Raw genomic sequence first — 17,797 nt, 5'->3', positions numbered from 1 at the left:
TCAGAGAGGAGTAATGAGTAGCACCGTCAGAGAGGAGTGATGTGTCGCACCGTCAGAGAGGAGTAATGAGTAGCACCGTCAGAGAGGAGTAATGAGTAGCACCGTCAGAGAGGAGTGATGTGTCGCACCGTCAGAGAGGAGTGATGAGTAGCACCGTCAGAGAGGTGTGATGAGTAGCACCGTCAGAGATGAGTGATGAGTAGCACTGTCAGAGAGGAGTGATGTGAAGCACCGTCAGAGAGGAGTAATGAGTAGCACCGTCAGAGAGGAGTGATGTGTCGCACCGTCAGAGAGGAGTGATGAGTAGCACCGTCAGAGAGGTGTGATGAGTAGCACCGTCAGAGAGGAGTGATGAGTAGCACTGTCAGAGAGGAGTGATGTGTAGCACTGTCAGAGAGGAGTGATGTGAAGCACCGTCAGAGAGGAGTAATGAGTAGCACCGTCAGAGAGGAGTGATGTGTCGCACCGTCAGAGAGGAGTGATGTGTAGCACCATCAGAGAGGAGTGATGTGCAGCTCCGTCAGAGAGGAGTGATGAGTAGCACCGTCAGAGAGGAGTGATGAGTAGCACCGTCAGAGAGGAGTGATGAGTAGCACCGTCAGAGAGGTGTGATGTGTAGCACCATGAGAGAGGAGTAATGAGTAGCACCGTCAGAGAGGAGTGATGAGTAGCACCGTCAGAGAGGAGTGATGAGTAGCACCGTCAAAGAGGAGTGATGAGTAGCACCGTCAGAGAGGAGTGATGAGGAGCACTGTCAGAGAGGAGTGATGTGTAGCACCATCAGAGAGGAGTAATGAGTAGCACCGTCAGAGAGGAGTGATGAGTAGCACTTTCAGAGAGGAGTGATGTGTAGCACCGTCAGAGAGGAGTGATGTGTAGCACTGTCAAAGAGGAGTGATGAGTAGCACCGTCAACGAGGAGTGATGAGTAGCACCGTCAGAGAGGAGTGATGAGTAGCACCGTCAGAGAGGAGTGATGAGTAGCCCCGTCAGAGAGGAGTGATGAGTAGCACCGTCAGAGAGGAGTGATGAGTAGCACTGTCAGAGAGGAGTGATGTGTAGCACCATCAGAGAGGAGTAATGAGTAGCACCGTCAGAGAGGAGTGATGAGTAGCACTGTCAGAGAGGAGTGATGTTTAGCACTGTCAGAGAGGAGTGATGAGTAGCACTGTCAGAGAGGAGTGATGTGTAGCACGGTCAGAGAGGAGTGATGAGTAGCACCGTCAGAGAGGAGTGATGTGTAGCACCATCAGAGAAGAGTAATGAGTTGCACCGTCAGAGAGGAGTGATGAGTAGCACTGTCAGAGAGGAGTGATGTGTAGCACCGTCAGAGAGGAGTGATGTGTAGCACTTTCAGAGAGGAGTGATGAGTAGCACTGTCAGAGAGGAGTGATGTGTAGCACTCTCAGAGAGGGGTGATGTGTAGCACTGTCAGAGAGGAGTGATGAGTAGCACCATCAGAGAGGAGTAATGAGTTGCACCGTCAGAGAGGAGTGATGTGTAGCACCATCAGAGAGGAGTAATGAGTTGCACCGTCAGAGAGGAGTGATGTGTAGCACCATCAGAGAGGAGTGATGAGTAGCACCGTCAGAGAGGAGTGATGTGTCGCACCATCAGAGAGGAGTAATGAGTTGCACCGTCAGAGAGGAGTGATGTGTTGAACCGTCATAAAGGAGTGATGTGTCGCACTTTCAGAGAGGAGTGATGAGTAGCACCGTCAGAGAGTAGTGATGTGCAGCACTCTCAGAGAGGGGTGATGTGTTGCACTGTCAGAGAGGAGTGATGAGTAGTACTGTCAGATAGGAGTGATGTGTCGCACTGTCAGAGAGGAGTGATGAGTAGCACTGTCAGAGAGGAGTGATGTGAACCTCCGTCAGAGAGGAGTGACGAGTAGCACTGTCAGAGAGGAGTGATGAGTAGCACCATCAGAGAGGAGTGATGTGAAGCACCATCAGAGAGGAGTGATGAGTAGCACCGTCAGAGAGGAGTGATGTGAAGCACCGTCAGGGAGGAGTGATGAGTAGCACTGTCAGAGAGGAGTGATGTGAAGCACTGTCAGAGAGGAGTGATGTGAAGCACCGTCAGAGATGAGTGATGAGTAGCCCCGTCAGAGAGGAGTGATGAGTAGCACCGTCAGAGAGGAGTGATGAGTAGCACTGTCAGAGAGGAGTGATGAGTAGCACCATCAGAGAGGAGTGATGTGAAGCACCGTCCGAGAGGAGTGATGAGTAGCACCATCAGAGAGGAGTGATGAGTCGCACTGTCAGAGAGGAGTGATGTGTAGCACTGTCAGAGAGGAGTGATGAGTAGCCCCGTCAGAGAGGAGTGATGTGTAGCACCGTCAGAGAGGAGTGATGAGTAGCACCGTCAGAGAGGAGTGATGAGTAGCCCCGTCAGAGAGTAGTGATGAGTAGCCCCGTCAGAGAGGAGTGATGTGTAGCACCGTTAGAGAGGAGTGATGTGAAGCACCGTCAGAGAGGAGTGATGTTTAGCACCGTCAGTGGAGTGATGTGAAGCACCGTCAGAGAGGAGTGATGAGTAGCACCGTCAGAGAGGAGTGATGAGTAGCACCGTCAGAGAGGAGTGATGAGTAGCACTGTCAGAGAGGAGTGATGAGTAGCATGGTCAGAGAGGAGTGATGAGTAGCACTGTCAGAGAGGAGTGATGAGGAGCCCCGTCAGAGAGTAGTGATGAGTAGCCCCGTCAGAGAGTAGTGATGAGTAGCCCCGTCAGAGAGGAGTAATGTGTAGCACTGTCAGAGAGGAGTGATGTGTTGCACCGTCAGAGAGGAGTGATGAGTAGCACTGTCAGAGAGGAGTGATGTGAAGCACCGTCAGAGAGGAGTGATGTTTAGCACCGTCAGTGGAGTGATGTGAAGCACCGTCAGAGAGGAGTGATGAGTAGCACCGTCAGAGAGGAGTGATGAGTAGCACCGTCAGAGAGGAGTGATGAGTAGCACTGTCAGAGAGGAGTGATGAGTAGCATGGTCAGAGAGGAGTGATGAGTAGCACTGTCAGAGAGGAGTGATGAGTAGCACTGTCAGAGAGGAGTGATGAGTAGCACCGTCAGAGAGGAGTGATGAGTAGCACTGTCAGAGAGGAGTGATGAGTAGCACTGTCAGAGAGGAGTGATGAGTAGCACTGTCAGATTGGAGTGATGTGTAGCACCGTCAGAGAGGAGTGATGAGTAGCACCGTCAGAGAGGTGTGATGAGTAGCACCGTCAGAGAGGAGTGATGAGTAGCACTGTCAGAGAGGAGTGATGTGTAGCACTGTCAGAGAGGAGTGATGTGAAGCACCGTCAGAGAGGAGTAATGAGTAGCACCGTCAGAGAGGAGTGATGTGTCGCACCGTCAGAGAGGAGTGATGTGTAGCACCGTCAGAGAGGAGTGAGGAGTAGCACCGTCAGAGAGGTGTGATGAGTAGCACCGTCAGAGAGGAGTAATGAGTAGCACCGTCAGAGAGGAGTGATGTGTCGCACCGTCAGAGAGGAGTAATGAGTAGCACCGTCAGAGAGGAGTAATGAGTAGCACCGTCAGAGAGGAGTGATGTGTCGCACCGTCAGAGAGGAGTGATGAGTAGCACAGTCAGAGAGGTGTGATGAGTAGCACCGTCAGAGAGGAGTGATGAGTAGCACTGTCAGAGAGGAGTGATGTGAAGCACCGTCAGAGAGGAGTAATGAGTAGCACCGTCAGAGAGGAGTGATGTGTCGCACCGTCAGAGAGGAGTGATGAGTAGCACCGTCAGAGAGGTGTGATGAGTAGCACCGTCAGAGAGGAGTGATGAGTAGCACTGTCAGAGAGGAGTGATGAGTAGCACCGTCAGAGAGGAGTGATGTGTCGCACCGTCAGAGAGGAGTGATGTGTAGCACCATCAGAGAGGAGTGATGTGTAGCTCCGTCAGAGAGGAGTGATGAGTAGCACCATCAGAGAGGAGTGATGAGTAGCACCGTCAGAGAGGTGTGATGTGTAGCACCATGAGAGAGGAGTAATGAGTAGCACCGTCAGAGAGGAGTGATGAGTAGCACCGTCAGAGAGGAGTGATGAGTAGCACCGTCAAAGAGGAGTGATGAGTAGCACCGTCAGAGAGGAGTGATGAGTAGCACTGTCAGAGAGGAGTGATGTGTAGCACCATCAGAGAGGAGTAATGAGTAGCACCGTCAGAGAGGAGTGATGAGTAGCACTTTCAGAGAGGAGTGATGTGTAGCACCGTGAGAGAGGAGTGATGTGTAGCACTGTCAAAGAGGAGTGATGAGTAGCACCGTCAACGAGGAGTGATGAGTAGCACCGTCAGAGAGGAGTGATGAGTAGCACCGTCAGAGAGGTGTGATGTGTAGCACCATCAGAGATGAGTAATGAGTAGCACCGTCATAGAGGAGTGATGAGTAGCCCCGTCAGAGAGGAGTGATGAGTAGCACCGTCAGAGAGGAGTGATGAGTAGCACCGTCAGAGAGGAGTGATGTGTAGCACCATCAGAGATGAGTAATGAGTAGCACCGTCAGAGAGGAGTGATGAGTAGCACCGTCAGAGAGGAGTGATGAGTAGCACTGTCAGAGAGGAGTGATGTGTAGCACCATCAGAGAGGAGTAATGAGTAGCACCGTCAGAGAGGAGTGATGAGTAGCACTGTCAGAGAGGAGTGATGTTTAGCACTGTCAGAGAGGAGTGATGAGTAGCACTGTCAGAGAGGAGTGATGTGTAGCACGGTCAGAGAGGAGTGATGAGTAGCACCGTCAGAGAGGAGTGATGTGTAGCACCATCAGAGAAGAGTAATGAGTTGCACCGTCAGAGAGGAGTGATGAGTAGCACTGTCAGAGAGGAGTGATGTGTAGCACCGTCAGAGAGGAGTGATGTGTAGCACTTTCAGAGAGGAGTGATGAGTAGCACTGTCAGAGAGGAGTGATGTGTAGCACTCTCAGAGAGGGGTGATGTGTAGCACTGTCAGAGAGGAGTGATGAGTAGCACCATCAGAGAGGAGTAATGAGTTGCACCGTCAGAGAGGAGTGATGTGTAGCACCATCAGAGAGGAGTAATGAGTTGCACCGTCAGAGAGGAGTGATGTGTAGCACCATCAGAGAGGAGTGATGAGTAGCACCGTCAGAGAGGAGTGATGTGTCGCACCATCAGAGAGGAGTAATGAGTTGCACCGTCAGAGAGGAGTGATGTGTTGAACCGTCATAAAGGAGTGATGTGTCGCACTTTCAGAGAGGAGTGATGAGTAGCACCGTCAGAGAGTAGTGATGTGTAGCACTCTCAGAGAGGGGTGATGTGTTGCACTGTCAGAGAGGAGTGATGAGTAGTACTGTCAGAGAGGAGTGATGAGTCGCACCGTCAGAGAGGAGTGATGAGCAGCACCATCAGAGAGGAGTGATGTTTCGCACTGTCAGATAGGAGTGATGTGTCGCACTGTCAGAGAGGAGTGATGAGTAGCACTGTCAAAGAGGAGTGATGTGAAGCACCATCAGAGAGGAGTGATGAGTAGCACTGTCAGAGAGGAGTGATGTGAACCTCCGTCAGAGAGGAGTGACGAGTAGCACTGTCAGAGAGGAGTGATGAGTTGCACCATCAGAGAGGAGTGATGTGAAGCACCATCAGAGAGGAGTGATGAGTAGCACCGTCAGAGAGGAGTGATGTGAAGCACCGTCAGGGAGGAGTGATGTGTAGCACTGTCAGAGAGGAGTGATGTGAAGCACTGTCAGAGAGGAGTGATGTGAAGCACCGTCAGAGATGAGTGATGAGTAGCCCCGTCAGAGAGGAGTGATGAGTAGCACCGTCAGAGAGGAGTGATGAGTAGCACTGTCAGAGAGGAGTGATGAGTAGCACCATCAGAGAGGAGTGATGTGAAGCACCGTCCGAGAGGAGTGATGAGTAGCACCATCAGAGAGGAGTGATGAGTCGCACTGTCAGAGAGGAGTGATGTGTAGCACTGTCAGAGAGGAGTGATGAGTAGCCCCGTCAGAGAGGAGTGATGTGTAGCACCGTCAGAGAGGAGTGATGAGTAGCACCGTCAGAGAGGAGTGATGAGTAGCCCCGTCAGAGAGTCGTGATGAGTAGCCCCGTCAGAGAGGAGTGATGTGTAGCACCGTTAGAGAGGAGTGATGTGAAGCACTGTCAGAGAGGAGTGATGTTTAGCACCGTCAGTGGAGTGATGTGAAGCACCGTCAGAGAGGAGTGATGAGTAGCACCGTCAGAGAGGAGTGATGAGTAGCACCGTCAGAGAGGAGTGATGAGTAGCACTGTCAGAGAGGAGTGATGAGTAGCACCGTCAGAGAGGAGTGATGAGTAGCACCGTCAGAGAGGTGTGATGTGTAGCACCATCAGAGATGAGTAATGAGTAGCACCGTCAGAGAGGAGTGATGAGTAGCACCGTCAGAGAGGAGTGATGAGTAGCACTGTCAGAGAGGAGTGATGTGTAGCACCATCAGAGAGGAGTAATGAGTAGCACCGTCAGAGAGGAGTGATGAGTAGCACTGTCAGAGAGGAGTGATGTTTAGCACTGTCAGAGAGGAGTGATGAGTAGCACTGTCAGAGAGGAGTGATGTGTAGCACGGTCAGAGAGGAGTGATGAGTAGCACCGTCAGAGAGGAGTGATGTGTAGCACCATCAGAGAAGAGTAATGAGTTGCACCGTCAGAGAGGAGTGATGAGTAGCACTGTCAGAGAGGAGTGATGTGTAGCACCGTCAGAGAGGAGTGATGTGTAGTACTTTCAGAGAGGAGTGATGAGTAGCACTGTCAGAGAGGAGTGATGTGTAGCACTCTCAGAGAGGGGTGATGTGTAGCACTGTCAGAGAGGAGTGATGAGTAGCACCATCAGAGAGGAGTAATGAGTTGCACCGTCAGAGAGGAGTGATGTGTAGCACCATCAGAGAGGAGTAATGAGTTGCACCGTCAGAGAGGAGTGATGTGTAGCACCATCAGAGAGGAGTGATGAGTAGCACCGTCAGAGAGGAGTGATGTGTCGCACCATCAGAGAGGAGTAATGAGTTGCACCGTCAGAGAGGAGTGATGTGTTGAACCGTCATAAAGGAGTGATGTGTCGCACTTTCAGAGAGGAGTGATGAGGAGCACCGTCAGAGAGTAGTGATGTGTAGCACTCTCAGAGAGGGGTGATGTGTTGCACTGTCAGAGAGGAGTGATGAGTAGTACTGTCAGAGAGGAGTGATGAGTCGCACCGTCAGAGAGGAGTGATGAGCAGCACCATCAGAGAGGAGTGATGTGTCGCACTGTCAGAGAGGAGTGATGAGTAGCACTGTCAAAGAGGAGTGATGTGAAGCACCATCAGAGAGGAGTGATGAGTAGCACTGTCAGAGAGGAGTGATGTGAACCTCCGTCAGAGAGGAGTGACGAGTAGCACTGTCAGAGAGGAGTGATGAGTAGCACCATCAGAGAGGAGTGATGTGAAGCACCATCAGAGAGGAGTGATGAGTAGCACCGTCAGAGAGGAGTGATGTGAAGCACCGTCAGGGAGGAGTGATGAGTAGCACTGTCAGAGAGGAGTGATGTGAAGCACTGTCAGAGAGGAGTGATGTGAAGCACCGTCAGAGATGAGTGATGAGTAGCCCCGTCAGAGAGGAGTGATGAGTAGCACCGTCAGAGAGGAGTGATGAGTAGCACCGTCCGAGAGGAGTGATGAGTAGCACCATCAGAGAGGAGTGATGAGTCGCACTGTCAGAGAGGAGTGATGTGTAGCACTGTCAGAGAGGAGTGATGAGTAGCCCCGTCAGAGAGGAGTGATGTGTAGCACCGTCAGAGAGGAGTGATGAGTAGCACCGTCAGAGAGGAGTGATGAGTAGCCCCGTCAGAGAGTAGTGATGAGTAGCCCCGTCAGAGAGGAGTGATGTGTAGCACCGTTAGAGAGGAGTGATGTGAAGCACCGTCAGAGAGGAGTGATGTTTAGCACCGTCAGTGGAGTGATGTGAAGCACCGTCAGAGAGGAGTGATGAGGAGCACCGTCAGAGAGGAGTGATGAGTAGCACCGTCAGAGAGGAGTGATGAGTAGCACTGTCAGAGAGTAGTGATGAGTAGCATGGTCAGAGAGGAGTGATGAGTAGCACTGTCAGAGAGGAGTGATGAGTAGCACTGTCAGAGAGGAGTGATGAGTCGCACTGTCAGATTGGAGTGATGTTTAGCACCGTCAGATTGGAGTGATGTGTAGCACCGTCAGAGAGGAGTGATGTGAAGCACCGTCAGAGAGGAGTGATGAGTAGCACTCTCAGAGAGGAGTGATGAGTAGCACTGTCAGAGAGGAGTGATGAGTGCACTGTCAGATTGGAGTGATGTGTAGCACTGTCAGAGAGGAGTGATGTGAAGCACCGTCAGAGAGGAGTAATGAGTAGCACCGTCAGAGAGGAGTGATGTGTCGCACCGTCAGAGAGGAGTGATGTGTAGCACCGTCAGAGAGGAGTGATGTGTAGCACCATCAGAGAGGAGTGATGTGTAGCTCCGTCAGAGAGGAGTGATGAGTAGCACCGTCAGAGAGGAGTGATGAGTAGCACCGTCAGAGAGGAGTGATGAGTAGCACCGTCAGAGAGGTGTGATGTGTAGCACCATGAGAGAGGAGTAATGAGTAGCACCGTCAGAGAGGAGTGATGAGTAGCACCGTCAGAGAGGAGTGATGAGTAGCACCTTCAAAGAGGAGTGATGAGTAGCACCGTCAGAGAGGAGTGATGAGTAGCACTGTCAGAGAGGAGTGATGTGTAGCACCATCAGAGAGGAGTAATGAGTAGCACCGTCAGAGAGGAGTGATGAGTAGCACTTTCAGAGAGGAGTGATGTGTAGCACCGTCAGAGAGGAGTGATGTGTAGCACTGTCAAAGAGGAGTGATGAGTAGCACCGTCAACGAGGAGTGATGAGTAGCACCGTCAGAGAGGTGTGATGAGTAGCACCGTCAGAGAGGTGTGATGTGTAGCACCATCAGAGATGAGTAATGAGTAGCACCGTCAGAGAGGAGTGATGAGTAGCACCGTCAGAGAGGAGTGATGAGTAAAACCGTCAGAGAGGAGTGATGAGTAGCACCGTCAGAGAGGTGTGATGTGTAGCACCATCAGAGATGAGTAATGAGTAGCACCGTCAGAGAGGAGTGATGAGTAGCACCGTCAGAGAGGAGTGATGAGTAGCACTGTCAGAGAGGAGTGATGTGTAGCACCATCAGAGAGGAGTAATGAGTAGCACCGTCAGAGAGGAGTGATGAGTAGCACTGTCAGAGAGGAGTGATGTTTAGCACTGTCAGAGAGGAGTGATGAGTAGCACTGTCAGAGAGGAGTGATGTGTAGCACGGTCAGAGAGGAGTGATGAGTAGCACCGTCAGAGAGGAGTGATGTGTCGCACCATCAGAGAAGAGTAATGAGTTGCACCGTCAGAGAGGAGTGATGAGTAGCACTGTCAGAGAGGAGTGATGTGTAGCACCGTCAGAGAGGAGTGATGTGTAGCACTTTCAGAGAGGAGTGATGAGTAGCACTGTCAGAGAGGAGTGATGTGTAGCACTCTCAGAGAGGGGTGATGTGTAGCACTGTCAGAGAGGAGTGATGAGTAGCACCATCAGAGAGGAGTAATGAGTTGCACCGTCAGAGAGGAGTGATGTGTAGCACCATCAGAGAGGAGTAATGAGTTGCACCGTCAGAGAGGAGTGATGTGTAGCACCATCAGTGAGGAGTGATGAGTAGCACCGTCAGAGAGGAGTGATGTGTCGCACCATCAGAGAGGAGTAATGAGTTGCACCGTCAGAGAGGAGTGATGTGTTGCACCGTCAGAGAGGGGTGATGTGTCGCACTTTCAGAGAGGAGTGATGAGTAGCACCGTCAGAGAGGAGTGATGTGTAGCACTCTCAGAGAGGGGTGATGTGTTGCACTGTCAGAGAGGAGTGATGAGTAGCACCGTCAGAGAGGAGTGATGAGTAGCACTCTCAGAGAGGGGTGATGTGTTGCACTGTCAGAGGGGAGTGATGAGTAGTACTGTCAGAGAGGAGTGATGAGTCGCACCGTCAGAGAGGAGTGATGTCGTGTGGCCATCGGATGGACAATTATCTGCTCTCACATATATTTTATTCTGCATTTTGGATCTCTGAATATGTGGGAGTGTTATTGGATTGCTGTACTTTCAATATTAAAACGTCGAGTTACATCGAGTCTATAGCACAGAAACAGGCCATTCGGCCCAACTGGTCTATGCTGGTGTTTATGCTCCACACCAGCCTCCTCCCTCCCTACCTCATCTAACCCTATCAGCATATCCTTCTATTCCTTTCTCCCAGCTTCCCCTTAAATGGATCTCTCCTATTTGCCTCAACCATTCCTTGTGGTAGCACATTCCACATTCTATTCACTCTCCGGGTAAAGAAGTTTCTCCTGAATTCCCTATTGGATTTATTAGCGACTATTTTCTATTTATGACCTCTAGTTTTGACTCCCCCACAAGTGGAAATATTTTCTCTACCCTATCAAACCCTATCATTATCTTAAAGACCTCTATCAGGTCACCCCTCAGTCTTTTCTTTTCTGGAGAACAGAGTCCTTGCCTGTTCAGCCTTTCCTGATAAGGATATCCTCTCAGTTCTGGTATCATCCTTGTGAATCTATTTTGCATCCTCTCCATAGCCTCTGTCTCAAGGTTCTATACAACTTTAACTTAACTTCTCTGCTTTTCAATTCTATCCCTCTAGAAATAAACCCTCTGCCTTTTTTATGGCCTTATTTACCTGTGTCGCTACTTTTAGTGATTTGTGTATCTGTACCCCCAGATCCCTTCGCTCCTCTGTCCTGTTTAGACTTTTATTATCCAAACAGTATGTGAACGTAAGAACATAAGATATAGGAGCAGGAGTAGGCCATATGGCACTCTCGAGCCTGCTCCGCCATTCAATAAGATCATGGCTGATCTTCGAGGAGAAATTTCTTCCCTCAGAGGGTTGTGAATCTTTGGAATTCTTTACCCCAGAGGGCTGTGGATGCTGAGTCATTGAATATATTCAAGGCTGAGATAGACAGATATCGGGCGGGAAAGTGGAGTTGGGGTCGAAGATCAGCCATGATCTTATTGAATGTTGAATCAGGCTCGAGGGGCGTATGGCCTACTCCTGCTCCTATTTCCTATGTTCTTATGTTAACTCCACTTTCTGCCCGATCCCCATATCCCTTAATTCCTTTAGAGTCCAAAAATCTATCTATGTCCGCCTTATACTCAATGACTGAGCATCCACAGTCTTCTGGCACAGAGAATTCCAAAGATTGAGAACCCTCTGAGTGTAGAAATTCCTCCTCATCTCAGTCCTAAATGGCCGACCCCTTATCCCGAGACTATGCCCCCTAGTTCTAGACTCTCCAGCCAGGGGAAACAATCTCTCAGCATCGACCCTGTAAAGCCTTCTCAGAATCTTATGTTTCAATGAGATCACCGCTCATTCTTCTAAACTCCAGAGAGTATAGGCCCGTTCTACTCAATCTCTCCTCATAGGACAACCCTCTCATCCCAGGAATTAATCTACTGAACCTTTGTTGCGCCACCTCGAAGGCAAGTATATCCTTCCTTAAATAAGGAGATCAAATCTGTACACAGTATGCCAGGTGAGGTCTCACCAAAGCCTTGTACAATTGCAGCAAGGCTTCCTTACTCTTGTACTCCAAGCCCCTTGCAATAAAGGCCAACATACCATTTGCCTTCCTAATTGCTTGCTGTACCTGCATGTTAACTTTCTGTGTTTCCTGTACGAGGACACCCAAATCCCTCTGAACACCAACATTTAATAGTTTCTCATCATTTAAAAAATATTCTGTTTTTCTATTCTTCCTACCAAAGTGAATAACCTCACATTTCCCCACATTATATCCATCTGCCACCTTCTCGCCCACTCACTTAATCTGTCTATATTCCTTTGCAGACTCTTTGTGTCCTCCTCACAGCTTGCTTTCCCACCTAGCTTTGTATCGTCAGCAAACTTGGATACATTACACTCGGTCCCTTCATCTAAGTCATTAATATAGATTGTAAATAGCTGAGGCCCAAGCACTGATCCTTGCGACAGCCCACTATTGACAGTCGGCCAACCTGAAAATGACCCGTTTATCCCTACTCTCTGTGTTCTGTCCATTAACCAATCCTCTATCCATGCTAATATATTGCCCCCAACCCCATGAGCCCGTATCTTGTGTGACAACCTTTTATGTGGCACCTTATTGAATGCCTTTTGAAAATCCAAATACACCACATGCAATTGTTCCTCTTTATCTACCCTGCTAGTTACATCCTCAAAAAAACTCTTAATAGATTGTCAAACATGATTTCCCTATCATAAAACCATGTTAACTGACCGAGCTGGCCAAGTCCTGAAGGACATAGCTGCCAGACTGGGCCTGCGGCAGGTGGTGAGCGAACCAACACAAGGGAAAAACCTACTTGACCTCGTCCTCACCAATCTACCTGTCACAAATGCACCTGTCCATGACAGTATTGGTAGGAGTGACCACCGCACAGTCCTCGTGGAGACGAAGTCCTGTCTTCACACTTAGGACACCATCCAACGTGTTGTGTGGCACTACCACCGTGCTAAATGGGATAGATTCAGAACGGATCTAGAAGCTCAAAACTGGGCACCCATGAGGCACTGTGGGCCATCAGCAGCAGCAGAATTGTATTCCAGCACAATCTGTAACCTCATGGCCCGGCATATTCCTCACTCTACCATTACCAACAAGCCAGGGGATCAACCATGGTTCAATGAGGAGTGTAGAAGAGCATGCCAGGAGCAGCACCAGGCGTACCTAAAAATGAGGTGCCAACCTGGTGAAGCTACAACTCAGGACTACACGCATGCTAAACAGCAGAAACAACATGCTATAGACAGAGCTAAGTGATTCCACAACCAATGGATCAGATCAAAGCCCTGCAGTCCTGCCACATCCAGTCGTGAATGGTGGTGGACAATTAAACAACTAATGGGAGGAGGAGGCTCTGCAAACATCCCCATCCTCAATGATGGTGAAGTCCAGCACGTGAGTGCAAAAGACAAGGCTGAAGTGTTTGCATCTTCAGCCAGAAGTGACGAGTGGACGATCCATCTCGGCCGCCTCCCGATATCCCCACCATCACAGAAACCAGTCTTCAGCCAATTCGATTCACTCCACGTGATATCAAGAAACGGCTGAGTGCACTGGATACAGCAAAGGCTATGGGCCCCGACAACATCCCGGCTGTAGTGCTGAAGACTTGTGCTCCAGAACTAGCTGCACCTCTAGCCAAGCTGTTCCAGTACAGCTACAACACTGGCATCTACCCGACAATGTGGAAAATTGCCCAGGTATGTCCTGTCCACAAGCAGGACAAATCCAATCCGGCCAATTACGGCCCCATTAGTCTTTTCTCAATGATCAGCAAAGTGATGGAAGGTATCATCGACAGTGCTATCACGTGGCATTTACTCACCAATAACCTGCTCACCGATGCTCAGTTTGGGTTCCGCCAGGACCACTCGGCTCCAGACCTCATTACAGCCTTGGTCCAAACATGGACAAAAGAGCTGAATTCCAGAGGTGAGGTGAGAGTGATTGCCCTTGACATCAAGGCAGCATTTGACTGAGTGTGGCACCAAGGAGCCCTCGTAAAATTGAAGTGAATGGGAATCAGGGGGAAAACTCTCCAATGGCTGGAGTCATACCTAGTACAAAGGAAGATGGTAGTGGTTGTTGGAGGCCAATCATCTCAGCCCCAGGGCATTGCTGCAGGAGTTCCTCAGGGCAGTGTCCTAGGCCCAACCATCTTCAGCTGCTTCATCAATGACCTTCCCTCCATCATAAGGTCAGAAATGGGGATGTTCGCTGATGATTGCACAGTGTTCAGTTCCATTCGCAACCCCTCAGATAATGAAGCAGTCTGTGCCCGCATGCAGCAAGACCTGGACTATATCCAGGCTTGGGCTGATAAGTGGCAAGTAGCATTCGTGCCAGACAAGTGCCAGGCAATGACCATCTCCAACAAGATAGAGTCTAATCACCTCCCCTTGACATTCAACGGCATTACCATCACCGAATCCCCCACCATCAACATCCTGGGGGTCACCATTGACCGGAAACTTAACTGGGCCAGCCACTTAAATACTGTGGCTACAAGAGCAGGTCAGAGGCTGGGTATTCTGCGGAGAGTGACTCACCTCCTGACTCCCCAAAGCCTTTCCACCATCTACAAGGCACAAGTCAGGAGTGTGATGGAATACTCTCCACTTGCTTGGATGAGTGCAGCTCAACAACACTCAAGAAGCTCGACACCATCAAGGACAAAGCAGCCCGCTTGATTGGCACCCCATCCACCACCCTAAACATTCACTCCCTTCACCACCGGCGCACAGTGGCTGCAGTGTGTACCATCCACAGGATGCACTGCAGCAACTCGCCAAGGCTTCTTCAACAGCACCTCCCAAACCCGCGACCTCTACCACCTAGAAGGACAAGAGCAGCAGGCACATGGGAACAACACCAACTGCACGTTCCCCTCCAAGTCACACACCATCCCGACTTGGAAATATATCACCGTTCCTTCATCGTCGCTGGGTCAAAATCCTGGAACTCCCTTCCTAACAGCACTGTGGGAGAACCTTCACCACACGGACTGCAGCGGTTCAAGAAGGCGGCTCACCACCACCTTCTCAAGGGCAATTAGGGATGGGCAATAAATGCCGGCCTCGCCAGCGACGCCCACATCCCATGAACGAATAAAAAAAAAATCTGTCTGTTTTCTGTTTTGTAGCCAACTTGCTTTCCATTCTGCTACCAGTCCCCTGACTGCTCTGACCTTAGCCATAAGCATACAGTGCGGTACGTTATCGAATGCCTTTTGAAAATCCAAATATATTGCATCTATTGCATTACCCTTGTCTACTCTTTCTGTTGCTTCTTCACAGAATTCAGTAAGGTTGATCAAACAAGACTTTCCCTTCTGAAATCTGTGCTGAGTCCTCTTTATTATATCTTCGCTCTCTTGATGTTTTTCTGTTGCATCTTTGAGTAAAGATTCCATTATCTTTCCTGTCACTGACATTAAGCTAACTGGTCTATGGTTCCCTGGATTTGTTCTGTCTCCTTTTTTAAATATAGGAATAACATTAACTGTCCGCCAGTCCTCTGGCACTATTCCCATTTCTAGTGAATTTATATATATATCTAATAGTGCCTCTGCTATCTCCTCCCTGACTTCTTTTAAAATGCACGGATGCAATCCATCCAGACCAGGGGATTTATCCTTTGTAAGTTTGATTAGTTTATCAATTCTCTCCCCCCTTTCTATCTTAAATGTTTTAATATCTTTTCCGATCTCTTCTTCTAATCTCCTGCCCACCTTGTTAGTCTCCCTGGTAAATACTGAGGCAAAGTAACTATTCAATATTTCTGCCATTTTGCTATCATTCCCTGTGAGTTTATCTTGTGCCTCCCTTAATGGCCCTATCCCTGTTCTGATTTTTCTTTGTTATTTATGTGTTTGTAGAATACTATTTCTTTTTATATTCCTTGATAATTTAATCTCGTCGTTCCTCTTTGCTTTTCTAATTGGTTTTTTGGCTTCTTTCCTCACCTCTTCATATTCCCTTTCATCATCCTCCCCTTTATTGTCTATATACTTAGAGAATGCCTTTTTCTTTAGTTTCCATGTTCCCCTATATACACACATCACTCCTCTCTTGACAGTGCTACACATCACTCCTCCCTGACATTTGGGTGATTCCTTCTCTTTAGGGTAGAAATTCTGATTGATAACATTTAATATACACACTCTAACACTCTTGTTCTACATTCCTGTACCCTGTTTTTAGGCAGGCATTAACCCATTTATTTTAAAACCTGTGTAAAAATACCGCACACACACTAGAATGCAGTACCGGTGTGTTCAGAGTTTGTCGGTGAACTTTGCTGATTGGAATTTCTGCCCTTTAGCTCCATAGCTGCCTGTGTTCAGCTCCCAGGCCTCTCCCATCACTGCTTATGTGCGAGAACTGCCTGGAATTTCACTTGCCTCTGAATGAGGCAGCTGGATGAAGCTTTTCAGCTCTTCACGGCAGGGTGGCTGAGATCAGGAACACTGGTGAATGGGGAGAGGGGAAACCAAATGTGTTCCCACCACTCCACGGCATGACCAGGCACATTGTTGCTGTCGTGCAATACTGTGATCCCTTTGCCTCCCCTCCTGAGTCTAAAGATTTAATCACAGTTACTGGGAAATCTAGTGTCCCTTCCCTTCTTCTTTGTTCATCACACAAGGTGAAACGGGCTTTAATTTTCTTTCAGCCGGCATTAAGATTGAGAGAAAGTCCGTCAGCTGCGTCCAGATGTCCACCAGGTTCGGCCTGAAGATGCAGGTGTACTTCAGTCCAGTTTTCCAGGTGTACGTTACTGTACAGATGAGGTTTTTTGACACCACAGATGGTAAGAGATATATTATTGTTCCTCGACAACATCCAATGACACAGCCGCTAGGAGGCTCTTCAAAAACGAGAGAGAGCTTCGGGATTCACCTCATTTCTCGCCTGACTCAGCTCTTACCGTGTTTCTTGAGCCCATTATAATTTGAATTTCAAGAGAGTGTGTGGGGGAGGGGCGAGTCACTTCAATCAGCAACAGAAACATTCCTCGTGGTTTGGAGTCACACGTCAGCTTTACCAGATAGAGTGGACTGATTTTAATTATACAATGACGTTGAGTAAGACTCAGGACACTCATTTTAAATTAGTTTAAATTGGTAATAATTTTAATTAAAAAGTTTTGTAGATTTGGATCAAGGGTTACAGTTTCCATTTTATAATTATTTATCTTGTGGAGAATGTTTGCTTGTTTTCTCACAGTATTTACAGATGCATACACTGAGGGTCATTCCTCGTCAGGGGTTTGGGAGCTTGGGGGTGGCCCACAGAGTTTCATTGGACACTGTGTTAAGGTAGAAGCGGGTAACTGTAGGGGCAATGGGCTTCTGGGTCCCACCCATTCAGTGCTCGGCCCTCAGGTCTCCCCAGCGATGAGAGCTCCGGGTTTTCTGTCAACTGCTACTTTTCGGAGAGATTGGCCAGGGGTTCCCTCGGAGCTGTCTCCAGTCCGCCACTCCGCCAGAGGTGCAGCGGAAATTCCTGGCCATCGTCTTACAGAAGACCGTGGTCACGAACGCACCTCCCACCAGAGCGCGACGCTGTGTGCTGGTCTCCAACATGCTGCAGCAACACACAGCAGTGACCAATCTCACTTGGTGAAGGATCGGGCCAATAAACGTCCAGCACTTATTCTCTTGCAGGATTGTGTGGTAATTTCAACGGAGACTCTAAGGACGATTTCAAGAGCAGTTTGGAAATCTCAGAGGGGATTGCTGCCATATTTGTCAGCTCCTGGCACGTTGGTGGATACTGTAAACATGTGATCGACAAACATCCAGACCCATGCTCCCTTAGTCAGTTCAAATGTAAGTGGCTAAAACAAAGCTTCCTTCGTAGCTGAACTTTGTGAAAACTCAGGTTTGTTTCGAATGGGTGAAGTAATTGGGCGGAATTGCCTCTGACAATGGGTTTGAATCCAGCCCAAACTGGGCTGAGCGTTTGCTGCTTATCCTGGCTGCAAGGGTTCGATATGAAGTTTGATTTGTGAGAGCTCCTGAGCGAGAAGCAACGGACTGAAAGAGGGAGTTCGGTCTGAGTGAGAGTTGAGTGGTGACTGAGAGTTGGGCTGATCCATCAGTAAGAGTTAGTTGTCAGCCAGTGGGTAATTAGTATGGCAGGAGAGGTAAGATCAGTATTCTGTGGAACTTGCATAATGTGGGAGTGTCTGGGACAACCACAAATTCAA

General features: G+C 49.2%; 1 protein-coding gene across 1 annotated transcript in view; it reads left to right on the top strand.

Annotated features, from left to right (window-relative positions):
- The window catches only part of LOC137328116 (mucin-6-like), a 553,886-nt gene that overhangs the window by 159,742 nt on the left and 376,347 nt on the right, over positions 1-17,797 (top strand). Inside the window, exons 10-11 of the mRNA XM_067994296.1 lie at positions 16,259-16,396; positions 17,253-17,417. Of these exons, the coding sequence (XP_067850397.1) occupies positions 16,259-16,396; positions 17,253-17,417 (303 nt within the window). The remainder of the gene's footprint in view (positions 1-16,258; positions 16,397-17,252; positions 17,418-17,797) is intronic.

This window comes from Heptranchias perlo, chromosome 12 (assembly GCF_035084215.1).
Source record: "Heptranchias perlo isolate sHepPer1 chromosome 12, sHepPer1.hap1, whole genome shotgun sequence".
Lineage (NCBI taxonomy): Eukaryota > Metazoa > Chordata > Chondrichthyes > Hexanchiformes > Hexanchidae > Heptranchias > Heptranchias perlo.
The sequence above is the reverse complement of the archived record's forward strand: the minus strand, read 5'-3'. Positions and strand labels throughout refer to the sequence as shown.